General features: G+C 53.6%; 1 protein-coding gene across 1 annotated transcript in view; it reads left to right on the top strand.

The window, feature by feature from the left end:
• Nucleotides 1-1,979: 1,979 nt before the first annotated feature.
• Nucleotides 1,980-25,830, top strand: part of FAM3B (FAM3 metabolism regulating signaling molecule B) — a 41,801-nt gene continuing 17,950 nt past the window's right edge. The window contains exons 1-3 of the mRNA XM_043593561.1: nt 1,980-2,206; nt 8,912-9,055; nt 17,751-17,874. Of these exons, the coding sequence (XP_043449496.1) occupies nt 2,188-2,206; nt 8,912-9,055; nt 17,751-17,874 (287 nt within the window). The 5' untranslated portion in view covers nt 1,980-2,187. The remainder of the gene's footprint in view (nt 2,207-8,911; nt 9,056-17,750; nt 17,875-25,830) is intronic.

Genomic DNA, 25,830 nt, shown 5'->3' with positions numbered 1-25,830 from the left:
ATCAACAAATAAATGGATGAACATAATGTGGAATGTATGCACGGCGGAGTATTATTCAGCCTTAAGAAAGCATGAAATCCTGTCGAGCGCCCCTTGAGGCATCCAACGGATGCCCCTTGAGGACATCATACTAAGTGAAATAAGCTAGTCATAAAAAGACAAATGGTGGAGGCTCCACTTCTGTGAAGTATCTAAAGGAGATGACTTCATAGAAAAAGAGTAGAATGGCGGTTGCCAAGAGCGGGGGGTGGGGGAGGGGAGCTGATATTAACGGAGACAGAGTCTCAGTTTCGCAAGACAAAAATGTCCTGAGATCTGTTGCACGACAATGTGAATATACTGAACACTACTGAGCTGTACGCTTAAAATGTAAAATTTTAAATGTGGCAAAAGACAGTAGGTTTTATATTATGTATTTTTTTACCGCATTAAAAAAAAAGAAGAAGAAGAAAACAACAGGACATAAACGCTCAGTCTCCGAAGTCAGGTGAGCCAAAGGCAAAAAGCCGAGACTCTTGGTCAATGAAACCAATATCCACTTTATTAAAAACTGTTTTTAATTATTTTATTTTATTTTTATTTTTATTTACTTTTATTTATTTTTATTTCTATATTTTATTTTTATTTCATTTTTATTTTTTTATTGAGAGAGAGAGAGAGAGAGCATGTGTGTGTGCATGCATGAACAGGGCAGGAGGAGCAGAGAGAGAGAATCTCGAGCAGTCTCCATGCTCAGCGTGGAGCCGGACGGGGGGCTTGGCAGCACGACCGTGAGATCACGACCTGAGCCGATATCAGGAGTCAGATGCTCAACTGGCTGAGCCGTCCCGGCGCCCCCCAACATCCACTTTAATGAATCGATGCGCTTGCTCAATGTAACTTAGGAGCAGCTGGAGAGCAGCCCTGAAGCGGCATCCCAAGGAAAATGTGCCATGCTGAAGCTATGGTACAGTTCTCAAGCCCTGGAGCTGGGAGACCCCGTCTTCGGATCGCCCCGATGTGGGGAACCATTGGGGGAGGGGGTGACCTGGAGGACTCAAGCCAAACTGTCCACAGGACATGTGTCCCCAGGCTCCCTAGATGGGGCCACGCAGGAGCTCCTCAGGAGGCAAAGACCACGATGGGGAAGGGTCACGGTCAAGTCCCTTTTGACAGCCCACAGGTTGATGCGTATCCTGGGACTAGGTGAGGGGACTTTGTGTTGCACCATTGAGGCCTCTGGGCTTTTCCGGGGAAGAGAAACAGGGACCAGCAGAACTGTGGGGGCCACGGACTCGGGGGGTGGGCGTGGGTTTTTTGCAAAGACCTGTCCATCTGGAACACTCTTGCTCTGCGAAGGTGACCAACTGCCCTCGGAGCCTTAACTTACCCTTGGCAGTCTGAGGCCACGATGACTATGGTGTGTTCCAAAGAGCTGTAAAAACCTGATGGGTGTCTGGAATGTGAGTCTACACAGAGAGAGACTCTTCCTATCAGGAGCTGGGGCGTCTTCTGGGAAGCTTTCTTCGAACACCTGCCGGACTGCGGCCCTGGCAGCCCCAGGCCTCCATGTGAACAAAAGGGCTTGTAAACCTGTGACCCTGACCGATGGCGCCCGGGGCACTGTCCCTGCCACATTTCCCCAAATCAGGCCCCGAGGTTAAAAAAGGACACGAGGTGGAGGACTGTGGTGGGCGGTGGGAACGTTCTGGATGAAGCAAGGAGCCTCATGACTTTGGCCCAGGGGCTGATGACCGCTAGCCTGGACCCTGCTAGCACTCGGCTTTGACGATCCAAAGGCTCAGGACATGCTTGTCTTTGTAGCTGTTTCCTCTTGTGAGACATTATACTGGGGGCTGAGGCCGCGAACCGTTCCAGGACCCGGTGTCCTGCCTCAGGAACAAACCCTGCTCGTTACTCCTGGCCCCCTGTCGGCGGGGCGGAGGGAGCATCCCGCCTGGGCTGCCGGCCCGGAGCTCGCGGGCGCCGCCCCGCGCACCTGCCGGCCCGCACCTGCCGGATCTGCAGGCACCTGCCGGGCCAGCACCCGCCCGGCCCGCACCCGGCCCGCACTTCCGTCTCGGCCCCTCCGCCCGCCCTTTGCTCTCCTTCCCCGCCGCTGTGCGCTTCGAGGGCGCGTCTCGGTGCCTTCCTCGCCACACGGTCCCAGCGAGGTCCCTCGGGTCCCCAGGGAGCCGCACCTGGAAGATGCGCCCAGGGACGACCGGTGAGTGCTGCGTCCACCGCAGGAGGAAGAGGGGACCTTGGCCGGGGAGACCCGCCCCCTCGCCTACCCGGGACCCCTCCCGGTGCCTGCCGCGGCCGAGCCCGAGGGCGGGGCCGGCCCTGGGGCCGGGTCTCCTCGTCGTAGACCCGGGATCTGAAACGCGGAAAGCGAATCCAACAGGGGCCAGTTGGCCGGGGTTCCGGCGCAGGTAAGACCTACACCGTTTCCCGGCTCCGGGAGTCTGACGCTTTGCCTGGAAAGTAGGTCTCAGGTGAGCACAGGCACAGCCGGACCCAACGAGCTCCAGGAGGACGGGGCTCGGTCCCGGGGAAGGGCGCGTGTGCCGGCCGGGATGTCCAGGACCTCAGGCGCCAGCAAGGGGGGCGGGCAGCTGCCGGCTAGAGGCACTTGTGGGCTCCACCTGGTGGTCCTCTGGCTGGAATCAGGGGTCATTAGCCACAGGTCAAACTGACCAGCCCAGCAAATTATGGAAAGTGGAGAGGACAGTGAGGCAGCCGTAAAAAAAAAAAATTTTTAATGTTTATTTTTGAGAGGCAAAGACAGAGGGAGAGCAGGGGAGGGGCAGACACTGAGTCTGAAGCAGGTTCCAGGGGAGGGGCAGAGAGAGAGAGAGAGAGAGAGAGAGACTAGAATCCAAAGCAGGCTGAAGGCTCTGGGCTGTCAGCACAGAGCCTGACGCAGGGCTCGAACTCACTCCCAAACCGCAAGATCATGACGGGAGCTGAAGCCAGACGCTTAATGGACTGAGCCACTTGGCGCCACCGCCACCGGGAGGCAGCCTTTTTAAGTCCCTGGGGGATGTGGGTGGGCGGGACATGGGGAGGGACTAGCAGGGAGTGACCCGCGTCACTGACTGTAACAGTTCTGGTAGCATCTCTCCATAAGGCCCTTGTTATTTTCCCCAAACACCAAAATACTTGAGACCGCAGAAAGCCTGGGAGGAATAGGAAAAGGGAAAGAAACACAAAAGGGTCATCCCACCAGTCATTTGGTCTCCCAAAGCCGGCCTTGCTGACCGTGGCCTCTGTCCACAGTCACTTGCCTGGCTGCCTGGCTTTACAGGGCGCCCTGGGTTCCTGCGTTAACCTGCCCCACCTGCCTCCTTTCTGATTGGTTTTGCTGTTTCCTTCCTATAATCTGAGGGATCCGGATTCCTCCTGGAGCCGGTATGCAGACCTTGCCCCAAAAGGGGAAGTTCAGAAGGGGAAAGATCTCTCGGCCTCTTTAGCAGCCCCCTCCCCTCCCTGGGGGACAGCTTGTCTGCCGGGAGGGGGTCAAGGACCCTCTTTCCTTCTGGCACTAGCTTTCCAGCTGTGTGGTCACAACTCCAGAGAGTTCTAAAGGCCACCTTCACAGCTCCGGACCCAAAGTTTGGAAAGACGGATTTGAAGATTTCTCTTTACTGTGTGGAATAGTCATGTTCTCTACAAAACTGGTGGTTTGTGAACAACGTGGCTTTTGGTAACTCGTGTGGATGGTAGGATACATGGGTGGAAATACATGTCTCTTTTTGTGGGGGGAGAAAACATCTCCCCCAGGACACTGGCTTTCGTGATAGCTATTTGGGAAGATTTTTTCCCCCATTATTTCTGTATTGTATTCTTAACAATATTTTGCCGGTTACTTGATGGAAAATGCTGAATACTCTCAGATTGCTTTCCCCTCCCTACACCTTTTTCACACATAGCCCTATGAGTCATTGCACGAATCATGTGGTCCTTTCACACAAGGCTCCGACACGGCACCAGATTTGTATTTATATGGATGTGTGTGGTTATGAGAGAGGGTCACCTGCGGTAACTCAGAACCGTGTTGCTCTGGACTTTGTGAGCTAAGGATTTGGCAACGTTCTTGGAAGTGACATTTTCCTGGCTACTTCAGTCCAGCCCTGGGTCTGTCCCAGGCAGAAAGTTCACAGGAAGGACATTTTCAGATCGAATGGGTGAAGTGAGTTAAGCCAGCACCGCCCTTCGCCCGTGGGGCAGCTGCTGGGTGGTGGTTGTCCTAACTCCACAGAAGTGGGGCGTTGGTGTGCGAACCTTACAAGGCAGGTTACCTTCCAAACCTACTGTGGTGTTCGGGTGTCATACCTGCCAGTCTCTCTGCCCCCAAGCCCCAGTCAACAGGACAGCGACAACTGTGGACGCTGAGGCTGGCTGAGCCTGGAGCCACACAGCAGCCAAGTCCCGAGTAGGATGAATAGGGCTCAGCCACACCAGCCTGCTTGGCCCCCACCGGGGACAAGAGGGGCAGGTGTGGCCGCCTCCAGGGTGACGGGGGTTTGGGTTCGTGTCGGCAAGACAGCTTCCTCATCCTACTGCACGTTGAAGAAGTCCCACCAAAGAAGGTGTGTTCTTACGGGCTCAGAATTGCCTTCTTCAGGGCCCCCCCCCCCCAGGTTGGAGGGGTAGGGGGAGCCCTGAGAGCCACCTGCCTCCAGCCTGGCTTAGCGTGAACTCTGGGACTGCCGTCTTCTGCAGCGTAAGTGAAGGGGCCGGGGCCGGCCTGAGACCCCGAGAATCTGCGGGCGCCGATGAGGGCAGGACACACACACAGAGGCAGGAGTACACAGTGATCGAGAGTGTCTGGAGAGGAGTTTCACTGACTCCCTATCTGTGCTTAGAACTGACCTTCGCTCTAGCCCTCACATGTGATGCCTGCCACACGGAAGCACATAGGATACGTATCTGTCAGCCACCGAGGACTTCATTACGTCACAAGAAGAGGCTGGATCCTGGTTACAGGGTCACAGAAGGTTCCTGAACTCTGCATACTTCCTCACCATCCCCCCCCACCTCCTCGGAAGCTGCTGGACCCCCTCCCACGCAGGTCCAGGGAGCCGTCTTAGCTGAGGTCTGGCTCCCACTTTTCCCAAGATGAGTCCTCACCCGTGCCCTGCTGGGGCTCTGGATTCTTCTCTGCTGCCCAGGGTCTGAGGCTATCGCCACAAACTGCCCCGTGTCCCATCTGCTCTCCACTCACCCCAGGGACTGAGCTCCTGATGCAAGTGCCTCAGCTTGTCTGGACATTGTCCAGGCTCCCGGGCCTGCTTTCCCCTGCCAGCCGGGATGCTTCTGTGACTGTGACCGGCCTGTGCACTGGCTGATGGGCTAGCTCATCCCTGGCACCTGCCACCTAGGTCTCACTGTGGACTGGCCCCGGCCTGTGCTGCCCGGTCTCCCCTCCTGCCATCAGGTGGTTCTGGCTCCAGCTCTCGGCTTCTCTCAGCCAACCCCAGAAAGCCGCAAGGTCACTGGCTCACCCCTCACCTGAAGCACACACACTCCATAGCCTTCCGAGGAGCCCTGGAAAATGTCCAGGGTCGGGAGCTCATTGCCTTGCAAGGCAGGCCGGCCACAGTTTATACTCTTGCTTACGAGGATGCACGGGCTCCTTATTCGTTCCTTATTTTCTTCCCCGTCACTTCCATTCATTTGTCCTTGTTCGGCTGGGGACGAAATCACGTCTCCCTCCCCTGTCGCTGTCCTATCCATGTTTGGAAGGTAGCATCATGTTCCGTTCCAGAATTCTCCATGCTAAACGGCACCTCTGCTCCGAGATCTCACACGGGACATGGCGCCTGGAAGATCCTGAGAAGAATCTCTCATTGCCAGTTTTCTTCTTTAAATGTGACACTTGGATAAAATAGCCTGGCCATGATCCCACACACACACACACACACACACACACACAGGACACAGTGGACTATTGTTGCTTTGAACCTGACACTGTTAATGCTGACTCCATATTTCCAGCAGTCCTACCGCACTGTTTACTCAGTGTGCATCCAATGGAATATTCTGGAACATACATGGCCCGTGCACTCTCCTGGAGGACCTTGGTGTGCAATGCTGGCAGGGCATGTGAAGGGCTGGTGTGAGGGTGTGTGGCAGGCTGCACTGAGGTCGGGGGAGCCTTGAAGGGAGAGAGAGAGAAGGCTGGGCGTCATGGAGGAGAGCACCCCGTAGTCGGAGGGACAAACTCATACAAACGTGTGAGACAGGAGAGGGCCTGGGCTCCCGTGAATCGTGTGACCTGGTACAGAGCAAACCCAGGAGTTGCAGGAACAGGGTCGGCCACACCTGTGGCTGGTTTTTCCAGCTTTGAGGGGTCCCTTCAGTCCTGCAAATGGAGGTGGTCACAACTGCCCCGGGTGCTTCACAACAGAAGCCATCCCCGCAGAACCTTCTAGCAACCTTCGGGACCGCGGGGTTTGCAGAATGGAAGGAGGGCGTTGATGTCGAAGGTCACACTTGAAAAAGACCGACTCATCACGGTCAAACCGAAGCCTCCCATCCTGTCCCATCAGCACGACCCCCTGCGCTCAGGAGCCGCCCCCACGCACAAACACACACCGGCTCGAGTTAACATCCCCAGTGGACAACCCGTGGATCGGGGGGACCAACCGAACGAGGAGGCTTCTGGGGGGTAGGCTGGGAGGGCCCCGGCCTCGGAGTTCTGGGCCTTTGCCCCGTGGGCTGATGGCACATTACCGTCCTCACACACCCGAATGTTTGCTACAGGAAGGGACCCACCTTCAAGGTTCGGGAGTCCAGAGTTCTTGGATCTTATTATGCCTCGGTTACATGACCACGTGACCCAGGCGGGACTCCCTTCCCTTTCCTCTCCTGGAGGTCGGGGGCAGGGCTGGAAGCGCCAGCCTTCCGGGCACATGCTGGGCCAGCCCCTCCCTAAAAGCTACCTAAGGACCTCCCCTCCCCCCTTGTCACCTCCTTAGCACGGGCTCAGGTGTGGTTGAACGGGGCTCCTTTATGAACACCGCAGACACTCGTAAGAGACAACAGATAGCAAGGGTTTTAGGATCTCTTGCCAGGGACAGGGACAAAGACCAAAATCTTTATCGTATCCCCTGTGATAAATGGACACGTCATCTGGAAGCCCAGGCGGGTGTGGGCTTTTCTCTCCCTGTCAGCGGGAGGCAAGATTGAGGATGGTCGTGGCCTGGGGAGGGGGAGGCTAGAGAGAGGCAGAGAAGTCCGGGGAGGTGAGATTAATGGTGGAGGTAAACCCATGGAGACTGGCCGATGGATTCCATCAGGGCTGGGTGGGGAAGCATGCCACGAAGGAAGGGTCCCAGCTGCCTGGCACCTGACCCCGTCCATGCACTGGGATGGGCCGCACGCGGGTCAGGAGCAGACCTGGGGGGCAGGGAGGAGAAAGGGCTTTCCGGAACGTGCCAAATGTGCAGCCTAGACATCCCAGGGTGCTGACCGCAGGTCCGCGGTGGGGTGCCCCTGCCAGGAACTCAGAGGATCGTCTGGGTGAGCCGGCCCCAGGGTCCTGAGGAGAGGCCCGGGCTGCGCCCTGGGAGGGAGAGCCGGCAGAGAAGGCCAGCCGTGCCCACAAAGTGGGAGCCCTGTCAGGAGCGGGAGGGTCGTCCGGGGAGGCCATGCACAGGGGAGTCTGCCGTCCAGGGACAGGGCGCTGGCAGCGTGGAGGACTTGAGAGACCTCGACCAGCACAGCCATCCTGAGCCACCTGTGGGAGGTGAGGCCTGGAGGCTGTGGGAGGGGACAGTTATTTCTAGGCGCTTGGCCTGAGTGGGTGCAGATGTGAGGCAGCCAGAACATGGTGGGACCAGGCGTTGGGGGGGGGGGGGGTCCCTTCCCTTCCCCTTTTCTTTTTCCACCTTCTTTTCTTTCTCCTCTCCTCCCTCCCCCCTGTCCTGCTTTTTCTTAATTCTTAGGACTGGACCCATTAACACATAGTTAAATGCTGATCGGGAAATTCGTGCTGTCTTTGTATGCTGGGCCTGCATCTTGGCACTGTGGGTGATCCTGAACTGAGTCCTGATCTTTGAGATATTTGGGGGCTGAAATCAGAAAGGATTGGTGGCAGGTTGTCTGTGAAGGGACGAGGAGTTGACCCCCTAGGCTTCCCCTGACCTAGGAGTGGGTGATGCCTTTTTTTTTAAAAAATTGGGGCACCTGGGTGGCTCAGTTGGTTGAGCGGCTGACTTCGGTTCAAGTCACAATCTCACCGTTGGTGGGTTTGAGCCCCGTGTCAGGCTCTGTGCTGACGGCTCAGAGCCTGGAGCCTGTGTCTCCCTCTCCCTCTGCCCCGCCCCTGCTCACACTCTGTCTCTCTCAAGAATAAATAATAAAACATTAGAAAAAAGTGGGAGGAAGGTACCAGAGCCAGTCAACCAGAAAGACTCCCTCCAGGGACTTTCTGCTTCTGCCAGACCTAGGTTTCGCCGCCAACTTGTCTGTGATGATAATGACAGGCTTGGTGGCTGTTCCCAGTGTTACAGGGACTCCAGGTGCTGTTCTCAGTGCATCTTCACAGGGCTCCCGGTGCTGTTCTCAGCATAAACCAAACAAAGTCCCCGCCCTCTGGGATTTTCAGTCTGCAGGCCACTAATGAATCGTTGATGTTAGCATTTGAGGAAGCTGAGACCCAGACCGACCGCAAATATAAAAAATGGGCGTAGAAAACATCCCTAACTTGTTTGCATCTTTCGCTGCTATGGCGACAAATGCTTAGTCTTAGCAGCGCCAGCGAAGCCATCATGGTTTCATCGAGGCAGCCATGGGCCTGACCCGGCTCCCGCTTACCCAGGAGTAATTTCTCCTCGGAGCGCCCTGCAGACATGGTGCAGGAAGGGGGCTAGGATGGCACCTGTTCCCCGGGCATCCACCAGTGTGTCTTGTCTGTCCCCAGGCACTCTGAAGGCTGTGTTCTTCCTCTTCGCGTCCATATGCGCCTGGTATTCTGGGTACCTGCTCGCAGAGCTCATTCCGGAGGTCTCCCTGTCCAGTGCTGCTTATAGCATCCGGAACATTGGTGAGAGGCCCGTCCTCAAGGGTGAGTTCCATGAGATGTGTCGACTCACGGTTCTGAAACCCAGCCGTGGTGGTGAGGGGGCGTCTGGCCTCAGCTGTGCCCAAGCTGGCCATTTGATGTTGATGAAGTTGATCATGATGATGATGGTGATGGTGATGGTGATGATGAGGAGGAGGAGGAGGAGGGGGAGAAGGGGGGGTAATACTCGCCCCTTGGGCTCCCACACCTTTCCAAAGTAGGGTACCCCTGCTCATCCCCATATGAGATCCCACGACAAACTATGATGTTAGGAAAACAAAGAAACTTCATGTTCAGGAGGTGTCAGATAAAAATAAGCATTTGGAATACAACGCAAACTGGGAATGAAGTGAAACCACAGAATCTCCGTTACGGTCTCCATAGGAAAAGGCGTGGGGCACTCAGGTAGTAATTCGTACCCTTTTTCGAAATCTCATTGTAAGTAGGTAAGCTGGCACGTTTTCAATGCAGAAATGGGTCCTACAAAATTAATTTGCGCAAATATAAAGAACTGGGTAATGATTTTTTTTAAATTTTTTTTTCAACGTTTATTTATTTTTGGGACAGAGAGAGACAGAGCACGAACGGGGGAGGGGCAGAGAGAGAGGGAGACACAGAATCGGAAACAGGCTCCAGGCTCTGAGCCGTCAGCCCAGAGCCCGACGCGGGGCTCGAACTCACGGACCGCGAGATCGTGACCTGAGCCGAAGTCGGGCGCTTAACCGACTGAGCCACCCAGGCGCCCCTGACTGTTTTTATTTTAAATGAAGTTTCCATAGTGAATGTGCATGCAATTGGGTACGCTTACAGCATCCAGACTGCGGATGAGGCTCAGTGCCACGGGGGGCCCACACACATAGAGAACATGGGGGACACCCTCAAAGGGCTTTCTCATTGTCCCCATTGTTATACAAAATGTGCCGTCTGTCCTGGACGTGGGCTTGCCTCTGGGAGCTGCCTCTGAGGCCTGCCTTTTGAGTGGGGCTCCTTCGTGTGGTTTCCCAGCCCCCCCCCCCCCCACCCAGCGCAGGCCGGGGGAGGCCCTGTCACCTTCCCCTGCAACTGAAGCACTGTCTGGTTCCTGGAAACCCAGAGGTGGCGGGAGAGCGGGTGACCATGGCTGGTGTGAGGGCTGCGTCCTGGCTCCTGCTGGCAGTCGGCCCCACTTGGGAGGGACACATGACTTCCTGGGCGTCCGGTGGGCTCAGAGTTTGGGGGTTGAGCCTAAGTGATCGATTGGTGGTTCAGGGCTCGCGTGGATAAGACATTAACAGGGACCGCGTCGTCCTTGGGGCTCTGCGGGCTTTGCTGTGGGGCTCATTTCGTGCCATTGTCAAGCCCCCAGGGAGTGGCCTCCGTGCAAACACAGGTACCCTTTGGCCAGGCACTGCCTGTACAGCCCTGGGTCCCTCTGGACACCTGCACTCCTCTGTGCCTGTTGAGCACACAGGGACCTAGTCATCCTTGGCTTTGGACAGGGTTCAAGGTGAGCGCAGGTCCTGCCATCAGCACAGGGACCTCTGTTACTCTTGGCTCAGCAGAATGACGGGAACACCCTCCTGGGAGTGTTTGTTCTCATGTCCTCAGTGACCCCCCCCCATGTCTGATCAGATCTGAAGCAGAGGAAGGAGTGTGTTGGCCTGTGAGATCGGTGCTGGGCACCGACGGACGGGGGCCCAGGAGCCGGAGGCACCCACAGAGCACTCACCCCCGTGCCCGAGGCCACGCAGGCTGAGCCCCCCTCACTTGGCCCTGACGCCCCTCCACCTCAGGCTTTCCCCCTAATCCGTGGTTTGCTTTTCCACTTCATAAACTATTCTCTGAAAATGACCCACCTCCCGGCACAGCCGCCCAGCCCGGGGAGGGTGGCTTTGGGTTTTTGAAGTTAATTCTCACCCCGCGAGTCCGTGCTCTGCTGGGCTCATACCGTCCCCACGTTGGATGTTGCCTCCCCGCCGTCTTTACGAGACGGTAAATCTGAGCTCACCCCAAGTACCCCTGAATCTGGTGGTTTCCGCGACCCGGCCGTTGGGAATCCGTGCTCCGGCTGCCCTGTGCCACCCTGTTCCTCATGTTTGGTGAGAGGACTGACTGCGTCGGCCTGGCTCCTTTGTGAAGGATGCTGTGCTCGCCCCAGAGGACAGAGCGCCTTCCGGCTCCTTCTCTCCCCTCAGGCCTCAGTCTCCCCCCACCGCCCTTCCTCCCCACGTCTTTGACCCTCTGCCCGGGTGAGGGAGTTAACATGCCGGGTTATCACCTACCTGGGCAAAGGCGGCCCTGGTTTGACTTTTCCTGCCCCTTCGCCCCATTTTCCGCTCCAGTCCATTCTCCCAACCAGCATCTCTTAGTGACAGCATCTCTCTGTTTGGATACCTAATCGCAGACAGAACTGTCCTGTCCTGCCGACGAGTGTATCTTGGCATCAGAAGGCGCTGACCCCTTGGCCTGTGGTTCCGTGGCAGGTGGCGACTGAGAACGCCAGGCCTTCGTCCCTGTGCCCTGTCCCCTCCTCCGTATACTGCGCGTGTGTGCCTTGCCCGTTTCTCTGCGGTGGTTCTCTTTCTTCTTGTTGATTTGCAGGGAGTTTTGGGTACGTGTGAAGCTACTGATGCCTGATCACCCCCCTCCCCCACCCCACGGCACAGGTCACAATGTACCGTGACCCGTCCTAGCTTACCTTCCGTCTCCCACGTTTGCGTGTATGAAAGCTCCTGCGTCGACTGCGGTCCCGTCCGGTTGGGGCCGGTACGTGATGTCTAACAGGTATTTTAGTAAGTGTCCGTGGAAGAATTTGTACGTCACTCGAGGGGTGCATCTGGTGGGAGGCCCCGCGTGCCCCACACACAGCTTGCACCCCCAGGCCGCGAAGGTCAGTTTCAGGAGACAGCAAGTGGAAGGAGGATCCCGTTGGAGTTTTTTCTCGAATACTCCAGATACGAGGTCGTCGAATCATTTTCCTAGGCGCTCTTGCGAGAGGGGACCAAGCCAGGCAAATCAGCCGTGGTGAGCTGCCTTCCTAGATTCTCAGCCGAGGTGAGAGGAGCTGACGACCGCTAAATGGCTACCGTTGCACAAAAAAGCCAGAAAAAGTACTTTTTTTTTTAATTTTTTTAATTTTATTTATTTTTGAGACAGAGAGACAGAGCATGAACAGGGGAGGGTCAGAGAGAGAGAGAGGGAGACACAGAATCTGAAGCAGGTTCCAGGCTCTGAGCTGTGAGCACAGAGCCTGACGTGGGGCTTGAACTCATGGACCATGAGATCATGACCTGAGCCAAAGTCGGACGCTTAACCGACTGAGCCACCCAGGTGCCCCGAAAAAGTACTTTTTAAGAAATGTTTATTTATTTATTTATTTTTGAAGGGGCGGAGGAGGGGTAGAGGGAGAGGGAGAGAGAGAATCCCAAGCAGGCTCCACACTGTCAGCCCAGAGCCCGATGCGGGGCCCGAACCCACGAACCGTGAGATCATAACCCGAGCTGAAATCAAGAGCCAGACAGTCAACTGACTGAGCCACCCAGGTGCCCCTGAAAAAGCTACTTTTTTTTTTAACCTTTATTTATTTTTGAGAGAGAGAGAGAGAGAGAGAGCGAGCATAAACGGGGGTGGGGAAGAGAGGGGACAACAGAGAGAGAGAGGGGGACAGAGGATCCGAAGCAGGCTCTGTGTGGGCAGCAGAGAGCCTGACGCAGGGCTCGAACTCACAAACTGAGAGATCATGACCTGAGCCAAAGTCAGACGCTCAACTGACTGAGCCACCCAGGTACCCCAAAAAGCCACTTCTGATTCTGCTCTTAACTAGTTGTCAGTGTCTTCGAGATCCCTCCTCTGTCACTGAGGGGACATTGTAAATGCGGTCTACGTCTGAGGCTCTTTCCAGTTCCAAAATCAACCCTGCCTTCCAGGGTGCTGTGTCCTCCGGGATCAGCTGTGTTTCCTGCTTTCTAATCCCATGCCCCCTCAGTGAAGGTGCAATGCCACTCCCTTTGGGGGGACATGGGGACAGAAGCTGGTGGAGGTGACACGGCGGTGTGCCCACAGTCTCCCCGTGGGGTTCAGCATCTTTCTGCATTGGCATCACTGAGCCAGGTGAACCGGTGGGTGTGCCAAGCGTCTGCCACCTGTCACCGCCCTTGGGGCATCTGAGGAATCATTATCACTGATTATGAGAGACACCAGCCCTCTTTGGGTGCCTTCCGGGCTTTGCTTTTTGTGGACCGGACTTTGATCTCCTATAGAACAATGAGGCGAGTTGACATGGCTGAAATGCCTTCAGCGCACGCCCGGGAGCACCCTTCCTCTCTGCCTGGAGCACACGGCAAGATTGCATTTCTGGAATCACCTTCCTCATTTAAAGGGGTGAATGTAGCCATGGTTCCCAAATCAGGAAGTACTTCAGGAAGACAGGTTCCTGGACCCTGCTCCAGGAAATTAAAAATCTGGGTTCAGGGTGGAGCCTAAGAACCTTTATTTGCTTTAGTTAATGTATGGATAAGAACTAACTTCCCTCAGCAAGAGAGTGATTTCTGGACTGAAATTCCCAGCAGGAGGCCAGCTGTGTGGGAACCACACCGCCCATCAGGACATCGGGTCTTACTTAGAACAACAAGCAGGTTTTATGGGAGACCCATAAGCAGGATACTGACCAGCAGGCTGGCTGTTTGTGCTGGCTGGGCGTCAGCTTCTGGGTGCTCACGAGGGCTTTCCTGTTCAGTCTTTGGGGAATGAATTTCAGGAAAAGTGCCCAGGACCTAGATGTAACACAGTGTCAGGTATTTAACAGGTATTTTTTGAATACCTATCTGTGAGGTCAGACTCTGTGAATTTGTCAAGGAGTGAACCTGGTTGGGGAGCATGGTGGGGAAGAGGCAGGGTTTGGACAGAGCTCTGTCTTCTGAGACGATGTATCTGTCTTTCCACACCCCCACTCCAAATAACGAATACGATCTTTGTTCACGTAATGGTATTTTGTGCTTCTAGGGAATGGGTTGAAGGTTAAGAAAACCTTAAAAAATTTTTTCTTAGTGTTTATTTATTTTTGAGGGAGAGAGAGAGACAGAGCGAGGGAGGGGCAGAGAGAGAAACACACACACAGAATCCGAAGCAGGCTCCAGGCTCTGAGCCATCAGCACAGAGCCCTATGCGGGGCCCGAACTCATGAACCGCGAGATCATGACCTGAGCCGAAGTCGGACGTTCAACCGACTGAGCCCCCCAGGAGTCCCCAGAAAACCTTTTTAAAATGCCACACAACCGTCCCCAGGCCCTGTGAGAAAACAGCATCTCCATGTCACTTTGGTCACAAGAGCCACATTCTCCTTGGAGAATCCTATGAAAACCAACGCCTCCCTTCTAGAAAACGCACCCACACACATCTACACGAGCAGCACCTGCATTTTGCAAGGGCCTGTGAGTGGCGGGGCCACAGGTTTGGAAGACCGGCCCGTGGCACTCCCGGCAAAGCGTGGGGCCCTGCTCCCAGCCCACCCGGCCCCCAGGGGAGCTGGCCGCCGTGCAGACAGCAAGTCGGGTCATGCTGCTGACCCCAGGGGAGGAGGAGGCCACGGGAGAACATCCTTATGGGAGCCCTCCTCCCCATCTCCCAAGGACGGCCCGGCTGGGAAACTCCAGCGTCAGGCCTGGGGTGAGAGGGCGGGAGGGATGGGCGGGTCAAGTCTGTACTGTGCTTGCCCTGCTGCGCCAGTCACCTTGTCCGTGTCCCCGTGTCCCCGAGCCCCAGCCAGGCGGGGCAGAGGGGACAGCAACAGGAGAACAGGAACAGCTCAGGTTGGGACCCAGCCCTCACTGCCCCACCCAGCCCTTTGTTTCCTCCTGACCTTCACCAGGTCTCTCTCCCAGGTGGAGTCCCGGCTCCTGGCTCTAGAACAATCCAAAATCCCTTTTCCTCTAACCCTTGCCGTCACTGTACTAATCTGCTGTCGGTCTGTCTCCACATTCCCAGGGGGCACAATGTGGCCGTTGGGCACACGGGTCACTGGCCACCTCCGTCAGTCAACACGGCACTCCTGTCAGCGTGCTCAGTGCGTTTAGGACACATGTAGGTCCTTCTCAGCTTTAAGTTGAGAGGACCACATGGCCAGGGCCCTCCTACAGCCTGGGGTGATGGCAAGACCCGGAAGCAGTGTCCTTCTCCGAGAGCAGAGGGCTGCTTCGGTGACTCTTGTTTCAGTTGTGTGGGGAACAGCAGGGTCCGCGCACGAGGGAGCGAGTCTGTGTGCTTGTTAAGGGGACAGGGACACCAACGTTAAGGCAAGGCAGGTACCCGGTAGGATGTATGTGGATCCCCGTTCAAGAATATTCTCTCCGGGTGGGCTGTATACACAGGATGTCTGCGTGCCAGGAGACAGGGCACACCTGCTTTTATTTTATTTTTTAAATGTTTGTTTATTTATTTATTCTGAGAAACAGAGAGAGAGAGAGCGTGTGCGAGCACGCACACATGGGAGGGGCAGAGAGAGAGAGGGAGAGAAGGAATCCCAAGCAGACTCTGCACCATCAGTGCAGAGCCTGGTGCGGGGCTCAATCCCACGAACCGTGAGATCGTGACCTGAGCCAAAACCAAGAGTCAGATGCTTAACTGACTGAGCTACCCAGAGCCCCCCCCCCCCCACCCCGGACACATTTCCTTTTAAACAGTATGTTAACGTTTTCAAATACTATGCCCGGTGCGTTTTTAGGGAAATTACCTCTAACTTTGAAGTAATGGGTATTCTTATTAAATTGGAAAAAAAAAAAAAGAGCTAAAATAAATACTGTAGTGCCCCAAATCCAGAGACACAGAGAAGATGCTGTATTTTTGGCACTTTTTCACATTCATGGTTGGACCCCTCGCTTTAAATTTAGAGATGGGGAAAAAAACGTATTAAGTACATTATGTGAACACTTATGGAAGTAACGTACTGCTTGAATATATACAACCTATGTTTACCAACTTTGCAGATGCCCTCTGCATGCATAGAAAAGTCTGGAGGAAGATACGCCAAAAAGAATCTCAAGATTGTTTAGAGTGAAAACATGTGGACTGTTTTCCTTTTCTTTCGCTTTATTTTTCTCCGGCAGAAATTAAACAAGGAAAGGTAAAAAACCCCACGGTCCTTTCTTGTGTTAAAAGATAGACTCGATAGGAAGGAAGGTTGGTGAAGGTGGACCGGGGCCTGCAGCCACACGTGTCCAGAAAGCCTTACGGTCCCTCGCGGCTTTCGCATGGGGTGCGGGGTGGGGCCAGAGTTCGGTGTCTCTGAAGTCAGGAGATTTCTCCCCCACCCGGGGGGTGCAGATGCCCACTCAGTCGGTCAACTAAGAGTAGAGCTGCTGTGTTTACCACATCCCACCCGGGGGCTGGGAGCAGGGCGGAGAGGAGACAGACACGGTCTCCTGGGGGAAGGGGACTGGGGGATAAGCTGAGGGCCAAGAGAAAGAAAAGAGAACAGAGAGCTGGGCAGCGGGGAGGTCTCAGGGGCGGGGCAGGCGAGGAGGGAGGGGAAGATGTGGATGGGGCACGCGCTCCCTGGAGAGCTCTGTGTGCCCCCATCCCCAGCCGGGGCACCTGCTTCCCTGTGCTCCCCGAGAAGTTCTGCCCGTCCGGCTCCGGACCTTCCCCGTGCGTGTCTGCACCCGGATTCCCGCCAGCAGGGCCTCCCAGGGCCTCACCATCCGCCTGGCTGTCACAGCCGTGCGTCCTCAGTCAGAGAGGCACGGATCACACCTCTGGTCAAACTGGACAAGCGAGAGGGGGGCTTGGGATTTAAATCTGAACTGGGCACAGCACGGCGGGTTCTGTGGACGACGGCAGACAGAGAAGGGCACGTGGGAGGGACGGCCACAGGGCACCCAGCAGAGGGAGGGGCGCGGGGCTGTTCCAAGGCCAGCTGGGCTCCTCAGGTGCTGCCCCTGTGAGGTAGGGGTGCTGGGGAGACAGCTCTATGGCCTGCCAGCGCTGACCTCGTCGCCCCCTGGCGGAAAAACTCAGTGTCTCAGGCTCATATGGAAGGAAAGGGGTCACGTGGCCAGAGCAGGTGTGTGTGTGTGTGTGTGTGTGTGTGTGTGTGTGTCAGGGTGTGTAAATGCAGAAGCTGGATAGATGCTCCATAGATGGCTGTTGCTTTGCTCACCAGCTCCCAAGGGAGCTTTCTTTCCATATTGTGTGCCAAGAATGTCAGTGAGGGAACCGGCCCTGGGCAGGGGTTCCCTCACCTTCTGAAATTGTTATGCCCGCCCAGCATCCTCTCCCTTGTGCAGATTTGTTATCTTAAGACAAACACAGATCAGGGGCGCCTGGGTGGCTCAGTGGTTAAGCTTCGATTTCGGCTCAGGTCACGATCTCACGGCTTGTGAGTTCAAGTCCCGCGTCGGGCTCTGTGCAGACAGCTCGGAGCCTGGAGCCTGCTTCCGATTCTGTGTCTCCCCCTCTCTCTGCCCCTCCTCAACTTGTGCTCCGTCTCTCTGTCTCTCAAAAATAAATAAACATTAAAAAAAAGACACATGCAGGTTAAACCAGCTGTATCTCTAGGGGAATTTCGGACGCTGCCAATGCAAAGTTGGTGACTCCCTTCCCCACTCCAGGTGGGACTTGCCAGGGTGGAGTCTTGGGATCGAAGGGCCACTGCTCACGGTCGAGTAGTGGGTCCATTTGACAAGTACCTGCAAGATGCTAACCGTTATGTTCCTGTTTGTTGCAGCCCCAGCCCCTAAAAGGCAGAAATGTGACCACTGGACCCCGTGCCCCTCGGACACCTACGCCTACCGCTTGCTCAGCGGGGGCGGCAGGGACAAGTATGCCAAAATCTGCTTTGAAGACGAGCTGTGAGTACCCGTGATGAGGACACCCACGTGATGCCTTCCCTTCCCCGGGGCCAGCCCCGCGGCATGCGTGCCCTCAGAGGGAAAGGCAAAGGCTGGGAGTCCAAGCGGGAATGGGGGCGACAGCTGCTGTGTCCTGTGGTGGGGGGTGTCCCCGCCTTGAGCTCTCATTTGCCTGCGGGTGGGACAGCGCCGAGCTTCCATGTTGTGCCCTGCTTCGAACACGTGGCACAGCCCTCCAAAGTCAAAATTCAGCAGATGCCGTCTTGCTTTCCTTCTTTAAAAAAAATTTTTTTTACTGTTTATTTATTTTTGAGAGAGACAGACAGAGCGTGAGCGGGGAAGGGGCAGAGAGAGAGGGAGACACAGAATCCGAAGCAGGCTCCAGGCCCCGAGCCGTCAGCACAGAGCCCGACGCGGGGCTCGAACTCACAGACTGTGAGATCATGACCTGAGCTGAAGTCAACCGACTGGGCCACCCAGGTGCCCCTTGCTTCCCTTTTGTTTTTATGGTCCTCACCCTCGTGGATTAAAGCAGATGTCGTTTCTCCTGGCAGCCCACACCTCCTCCTTCCTGACGGCCTGACCCACGATAGCTTAAATAAATCTCGGCGCTTAGAACTGCCCTGGCCTAGTGTTTGCCTCTGCCCGGGTGGCCCTACCAAAGCACCGCGGACCGGATGCTTAAACAACAGCCATTTATTCATTCTCTCACGGTCCTGGAGGCTGGTCGCCCAAGGTCAAGGTGTGGGCAGGGCTGGTTCCCTCTGTGAGGGGGAGTCTGTCCCAACCTCTCTCCTGGGCTTGCAAAGAGCTGTCGTGTGTGTGTGTGTGTGTGTGTGTGTGTGTATGTGTGTGTATGTGTGTGTGTGTGTCTGTGTCCTAATTCCCCCCCTTTAAAAAGGACACCAGTCACATGAAGTAGGACCACCCTAATGGCCTCATGTTAACTTAGTCACCTCTTGGAAGGCCCTTCCTCCAAAGAAGGTCACGTTCTGGGGTACCGCGGAGCTAGGACATCAGCATGTGGATTTTGAGAGGCCACAGTGCAATCCGTAACACCTAGCTTAAGGATGCTTAGGCCATGAATAGTTACTACAAAGGAGAGAGAGCGTGGGCTTTCCCCAACACGGAGGAGGAAGTCTTTCCCAATCATCCACCCTTTTCCCAAAACTGGGCTCGCCTTCCTTTCTCCTTCCTGGCTGGTTCATTGCAAGAGATGCACGTCCCTCTCTCCAACTTTTAATTCGTCGTCTCTGCACTTAGCTCATCCTCCCAAGGAGCGTAGCACGCCAGGGCACGAGCCGTAGACTCGGCACCCCCCCCCCCGCCCTTGCCTGATCTCAGCACATTCCTCATTCCATACGGGGACTGGATGGAAAGCACACTGCCCTTTGGGGGTCCCTCACTCACCCAAGGCCCGCTTTACTCAGCCCCGGGGGGGCTTATCGATAAACATTCCTTCACACAAACCCCCCGGGTGGGGCACTTGGTGGCAGAATAGTGACAGTAAACATGGCTCTTGTGCTCAAGGAGCTGATGTCACAGTTCAGGGTTCTCCACCTCAACACCACTGACCCTGTGGACCAATGACCTTGTCTGTGGCGTGGGTTCAGTAGCATCCCAGACGTCCAGCTGCTGGACACCATAGGCTACCCCGTTCAGCTGTGACAGCCATACGTGTCTCTATACACGGCCGCATGTCTCCTGGGGGCCAAGCCCCTCCTTCCCCACCAAGAACTGTTATACTTGGGAGAGAACAGATTTTTCCGTCTTCCGTGGTGAAGGCGATATGGTGATTTTGTGGGTGGTTGTGGAATATTCCAGAAGCAAATGTACCATTGAATGGGATTGCCAGAGAGGTCCATGGAGGAGACAAGGTGGGGATTCGGCTTGAAAACTGAGCAGGAGCCTGTGGTAGAGAAGAGGGGAGGGGCACCTGGGGGGCTCAGTCCATTGAGCGTCCAGCTCTTGATTTCAGCTCAGGTCATGATCTCACGGCTCATGAGTTCGAGCACCATGTCAGGCTCTGCGCTGACAGCGTGGAGCCTGCTTGGGATTCTCTGTCTCCTTCTCTCTCCGCCCCTTCCCTGCACTCTCTTTTTCTCAAAACTAAAGGAATAAACTTAAAAAAAAAAAAAAAAAAGAAGAGGGAGACCTGGGAGGGGTAGGGACAGTGGGATAGGGATGCTCACCCAGAATCACATCACCAGAAGGGAATTGTTCCAAATTAGACCCAGAGCACCGGGTTCCCACTGGTCCACACTGCCTGAAGCCTTCCCCTGACCATGGTCCCAAAGCAACAGCTTCATGCCAACCTAGGACACACTAATGCACGTATGTGTTAACTTCAGGCAACTTCCTGTGAGGTGTCCCGTCTGTCATCCCCATGGCACAGTCAAGGGGACCGACTCACAGATTCAGCAGCCTGCCCCTCGTCACTCAGAGCTCGTGGCAGAGCCAGGATTCTGCCCTGGAGTCCAGGGGTGTGCTGGGTAGACTGGCTTGAGTCCAGTAGTCTAACGGAACAACTCACGACATGAATAGGCGGGACCCAAATGTAGCTCGCCTGCTTTCAAACAGTATTCCAGATGGTTTTCAGAACACGGCGTGGTGCAAAGCAGGGTAGACTCAGATAAAAGCAGGTTAAAAGGGACAGGGGAGTAAACCCAGGCAGAGGCCTACGGAGTGTCACTTGCCGGGCATAGCGTTGTGGTTTTTTTGTAGTCGATTCACGGAGCAAGAGAGCTGGGTTGTGGTGATCATCATATGAAGAAAAAATACAATTTATGTAGAAAGACAAGGCGGTTCTCTGCTGCTCGTTTCCTTAGTGCCACCAGCCCTTACTGGGCACCGCAGCCGTGCCGGCCCCAGGGACAGCAGTTTCCATCTCTCAGCAGCCTCTTTCCTTACTTCCCGTCTCTAATGGCAGCCTCGGGCTAGCCCTTGTTGGCTTTCCCAGGTTAGGCATCATCTGTGGGCCGGCCACTCAGTAGGTGAGCGGTCCCCCCACACCGCCCACTGCTGTCTTCCTCCACACCGTGGTCCTGACCCACGCCTTTTAGCGTGATCAAACCCCAGCATTTGCATCAGTAAGACCGTCAAGAGAAAATCCAAAGGACTTTTCCTTGATATGAGCGTGTTACTGAGTGGGAAACGGTTGGAGAACAGGAGACCTCCCAACCGACCGTGGTTGGAAAGCCCAGGCCTCAGTAGTCACAGCGGCGTTTACGAGGCAGGCGTGAATTAGTGCATTGTTGTCCAGGGTCACTTGTCACTGGAGACGGCCATGCCTTCCGGAGGCATGACCTTGTTTGCAGCTGAAAAGTCACCCGGATGTGGGGAAAGGTCACATTTTAAGGTCAGAGTCAGTGTCTCCGTGTCAAGTTTTGGTTACGTGACTGTGATGGTTGGTCTAGGGATATATTCAAATAGTGGCCTCCAGTTTTGTTTGCTTTTTTTTTTTAATATTTATTTATTTTTGAGAGAGAGAGAGCATAAGGAGAGGAGGGGCAGAGAGAGAGGGAGACAGAGGATCTGAAGCGGGCTCTGTGCTGATGGCAGAGAGCCTGACATGGGGCTTGAACTCACAAACGGTGAGATCATGACCTGAGCCGAAGTCAGATGCTCAACCGACTGAGCCACCCAGGACTCCCTGTTTGTTTTTTTTAAACACGGCTAAGTGAAGGTTCTTCATGGCTGAATCACATTGTGTACAACCATCGTGTCTCCTTGTCTTTTTGTTGGTTGTCAGCTTGCTTGGTTTTCTGTTACTTACATCAGTTTAACCCCAAAATGTTCTTCTAGTTAAAAAACAAATCTAATGTCCCATCAGATATCCACCAAGTTCCTCTTCTGGAGCCTTCCGACCCACTCGGGTCAGCCAGGTTGCTCTCGGGTCACCGTGCAGCTGCCATCTGGCACCCCTATCCACCGTCATCCTGGGACGGCCTTGTCTCCCTCTCTGGAGTTTTAACTCCTTTTTCTAAGATATGGTGCCTTCCACTTTCCTGGTCCCCTCCTGTGTTTTGCTGAAGGCGGGCCGGGTGATCAGACACCACGTGGATAGCAAACCCAACCAGATATGGAGGGTGATCAGCTATCAAAGGGAGGGGGACCCGGATAAACTGACTTAGCAGAGTTCTTCTAAAATTGGACAATGCAGACATGAGCACAACGTTCGAAGTCAGACCTAGTTAAAAAGGAGCTCAGGGGAGAGTTTGGTGAAGGAGAAAATCCGTGTGAGCAGAGGGGCACCAGGCAAACCCACTCCTGGGAGAGTCAGGCTCTGCCGATGGCCGGCTTGGGTTCCAGATGCCCCGGTGGCCTTGCTGAACCCTCCAGAGACTGCAAGTCTCCATCCCCCTGTCTTTGGCTTAGGGTCAGACTCGTATTGCGGTCTGATGGCTCTCCCCCCTTAACTCAGCCCCTTCCCCCTCTCCTCTTGTAGGCAGTTCCCCTGATACAAATTCTTGTGCATTTTATCCTGTTCAGATAGCTGCTTCTCAGAGGATTCAGATTAGCACAATGAGAATGACCGTTCCCCCGTAGTCTGTCCAGCCCAGCATGTTGACAGAGACTTTGATCTCTGCCTCTCTGAGAGATAGAAATTGAAGTCTCCGATGAGATTTTTACTTTCATTGCTTTTGCCGTGAGTGAATTGAGGATCTTTTAAGCTAAGAGCCTTTGTGTTGATTTTCTGTAAACTGTCTGTTCATATCTCGTGCCCATTTTCACCTCTGTCACTGGCCTTTTTATTGGTTTACAAGATTCTTTACCTATTAAAGTAGTCTTTTTGTGTGTTTGTAAAAAATCTTCTCCGTATTTTATCTGTTCACTTATTAAAATGCTATTTAAAAAATATATGACCTTTAACAAAGCCAAAAACACTGTATGGGGTGCCTGGGTGTCTCAGTCGGTTGAGCGTCCAACTTCGGCTCAGGTCATGACCTCGTGGTTCGTGGATTTGAGCCCCGTATCGGGTTCTGTGTTAATAGCTCAGACCCTAGAGCCTGCTTCGGATTCTGTGTCTCCCTCTCTGTCTCTGCCCTACCCGTGTTTGTGCTCTGTCTCTCTCTCTCTCTCTCTCTCTCTCTCTCAAAAATAAATAAACGTTAAAAAAAAAAACGAAAGAAAAAAACCTGTATAGTGAAAGCAAAATTTAAAAATTTTAAAAAGCAACAAAACCAGAAAACAACCCAAGTATGATGGTATGACGAATAACTAGTAGGTCTCACATAATAGCAGGTGGTCCGAAAGCTGCCAGTTAAGGGAAAACAACTCTTAGATTGGATCACGGCACATAAACCTCCAATTTTTATGCTATACATAAAAGCATACACATACCCGAGAATTGAGGTCACAGGGCAAACCACCGGCCTGAAAATGGGAGAGACAGGCAGATCCCCAGAATCCCACGTCAGCTTGGAGCCAGCATCAGGCAGGAATCCTTCAGGGGCAATTGGTCAGTTGCTGCTGATGGGGGTTTTGGACCATTTTGAGAGATTAAAACTCCTGCAGGCCAAACCTTGGAGGAATCCCCACACTTTCCTGCCAGGAACCCCACCAGGCTCTCAGAGTAAAGATCAAAGAAAAAAATCCCCTCCTGCTTTTGTCAGGGGGAAGGGAAAACAGCCGGTCTGAAATATGCCCCCAGGGCTCTGTTCTCCTTCACGACGGCCTGCCTTCAAGAGAAACTTTTTGCCAGAGTCTAACCAATGTGGGTTTTCCCTGATACTAACTGACCTGTGGAAGGAAATACCCAACACCAGAGGGGCCCCCTCTAAACCAGCCCCCTCTAACCTTCCTGTCTCACCTAAGGGGTCAAAGAAACAATATGGCCTCTTGTGAAGCCCACCGCCCAAGTAGCATAGGCTCCCCAAAAGATTGAGACTCAGTCTTGGGACTGTACAACATTTCCCCTTCCCCCACATCTTAACGTCACACAAAAGAAGCTCCTTTGACATAACAGGGGTTTGCAGTTGGTTGAGCATCTGACTCTTGATTTTTGCTCAGGTCACGATCTCATGGTTCGTGGGATTGAGCCCCGTGACCTCCTGCTGTTAGCATTGAGCCTGCTTGGAATTCTCTCTTCTCCCACTCTCTCTCCCCCTCCTGTTCTCTCTCTCTCTGTCCCTCCAAATGAATAAATAAACATTCAAAAAAAAAAAAAAATAACAGAGGGTTACAGCGTAAAAGAACCACAAGGCTAAATCCAATTTTAAAAAGAGTCTCTAGGCATATCCTAGACATAGGAGAAAAATTTTAGCCTTTGGCACCTACAGCCCACAGCAAATACCAAACACAGCTCACTCCTAGTCAGGCGAACATAAACACTCACGCCAAAGTTCTATTTACCTCTGTTCCTTTTTTTCAAAAAAAAGTATTCACTTATTTTTTCATTTCCATGCAAGTTAGTTAGCGTATAGTGCAATAATGATTTCAGGAGTAGATTCCAATGATTCATCCCCTATGTATATGCCCAGTGCTCATCCCAACAAGTGTCTACGTTAATGCCCATCACCCATAACCCTCCAGCAACCCTCAGTTTGTTCCCTGTATTTAACAGGCTCTTATGTTTTGTCCCCCTCCTTGTTTTCGTATTATTTTTCCTTCCCTTCCCTTATGTTCATCTGTTTTGCATCTTAAATTCCACATATGAGAGAAATCGTATGATTTTTGTCTTTCTCTGAGTGACTAATTTCACTTAGCATAATAACCTCTAGTTCCATCCACGTAGTTGCAAATGGCAAGATTTCATTCTTTTTGATTGCCGAGTAATACGCCATTGTATCTATATACCACATCTTCTTTATCCATTCATCCATCGGTGGACATTGGGGCTCTTTCCATACTTTGGCTATTGTCGATAGTGCTGCTATAAACACGGGGGTGCATGTGTCCCTTCAAAACAGCTCACCTGGGGGCACCTGGGTGGCTCAGTCGGTTGAGTGTCCAACTTTGGCTCAGGTCATGATGTCACGGTTGGTGGGTTTAAGCCCTGCATCAGACTCTGTGCTGACAGCTCAGAGCCTGGAGCCTGCTTCAGATTCTTTCTCCCTCTCTCTCTGCCCCTCCATGGCTTGCATTCTCTATCTCTCTCTCTCAAAAATAAATAAACATTAAAAAAATTTAAAAAACAGCACACCTGTATCCCTTGGATAAATACCTAGTAGTGCAATTGCTGGGTCATAGGGTAGTTCTGTTTTTAGTTTTTTGAGAAACCTCCATACTGTTTTCCAGAGTGGCTGCACCAGCTTGCATTCCCACCAGCAGTGCAAAAGAGATCCTCTTTCTCCGCATCCTTGCCAACATCTGTTGTTGCCTGAGTTGTTAATGTTAGCCACTCTGACAGGTGTGAGGTGGTATCTCATTGTGGTTTTGATTTCTATTTCCCTGATGATGAGTGATACTGCGCTTTTTTTCATGTGCCAGTTGGCCATCCGGATGTCTTCTTGGGAGAAGCGTGTATTCATGTCTTTTCCCGATTTCTTCACTGGATTATTTGGTTTTGGGGTGTTGAGTTTGATAAGTTCTTTACATTTTGGAAACTAACCCTTTATCTGATATGTCATTTGCAAATATCTTCTCCCATTCTGTCGGTTGCCTTTTAGTTTTGCGGATTGTTTCCTTCGCTGTACAGAAGCTTTTTATTTTGACGAGGTCCCGGTAGTTCATTTTTTGCTTTTGTGTCCCTTTCCTCCGGAGATGTGTTGAGGAAGAAGTTGCTGTGGCCAAGATCAAAGAGGTTTTTGCCTATTTTCTCCTTGAGGATTCTGATGGCTTCCTGTCTTACATTGAGGTCTTTCATCCATTTTGAGTTTATTTTTGTGTATGGTGTAAGAAAGTGGTCCGGGTTCATTGTTCTGCATGTCGCTGTCCAGTTTTCCCAGCACCATTTGCTGAAGAGACTGTCTTTATTCCATTGGATGCTCCTTCCTGCTTTGTCAAAGATTAGTT

Source organism: Prionailurus bengalensis, chromosome C2, assembly GCF_016509475.1.
Source record: "Prionailurus bengalensis isolate Pbe53 chromosome C2, Fcat_Pben_1.1_paternal_pri, whole genome shotgun sequence".
Classification (NCBI taxonomy): Eukaryota; Metazoa; Chordata; class Mammalia; order Carnivora; family Felidae; genus Prionailurus; species Prionailurus bengalensis.
Note: the sequence above shows the minus strand (reverse complement) of the source record. Positions and strands in the feature narration are given on the sequence as shown.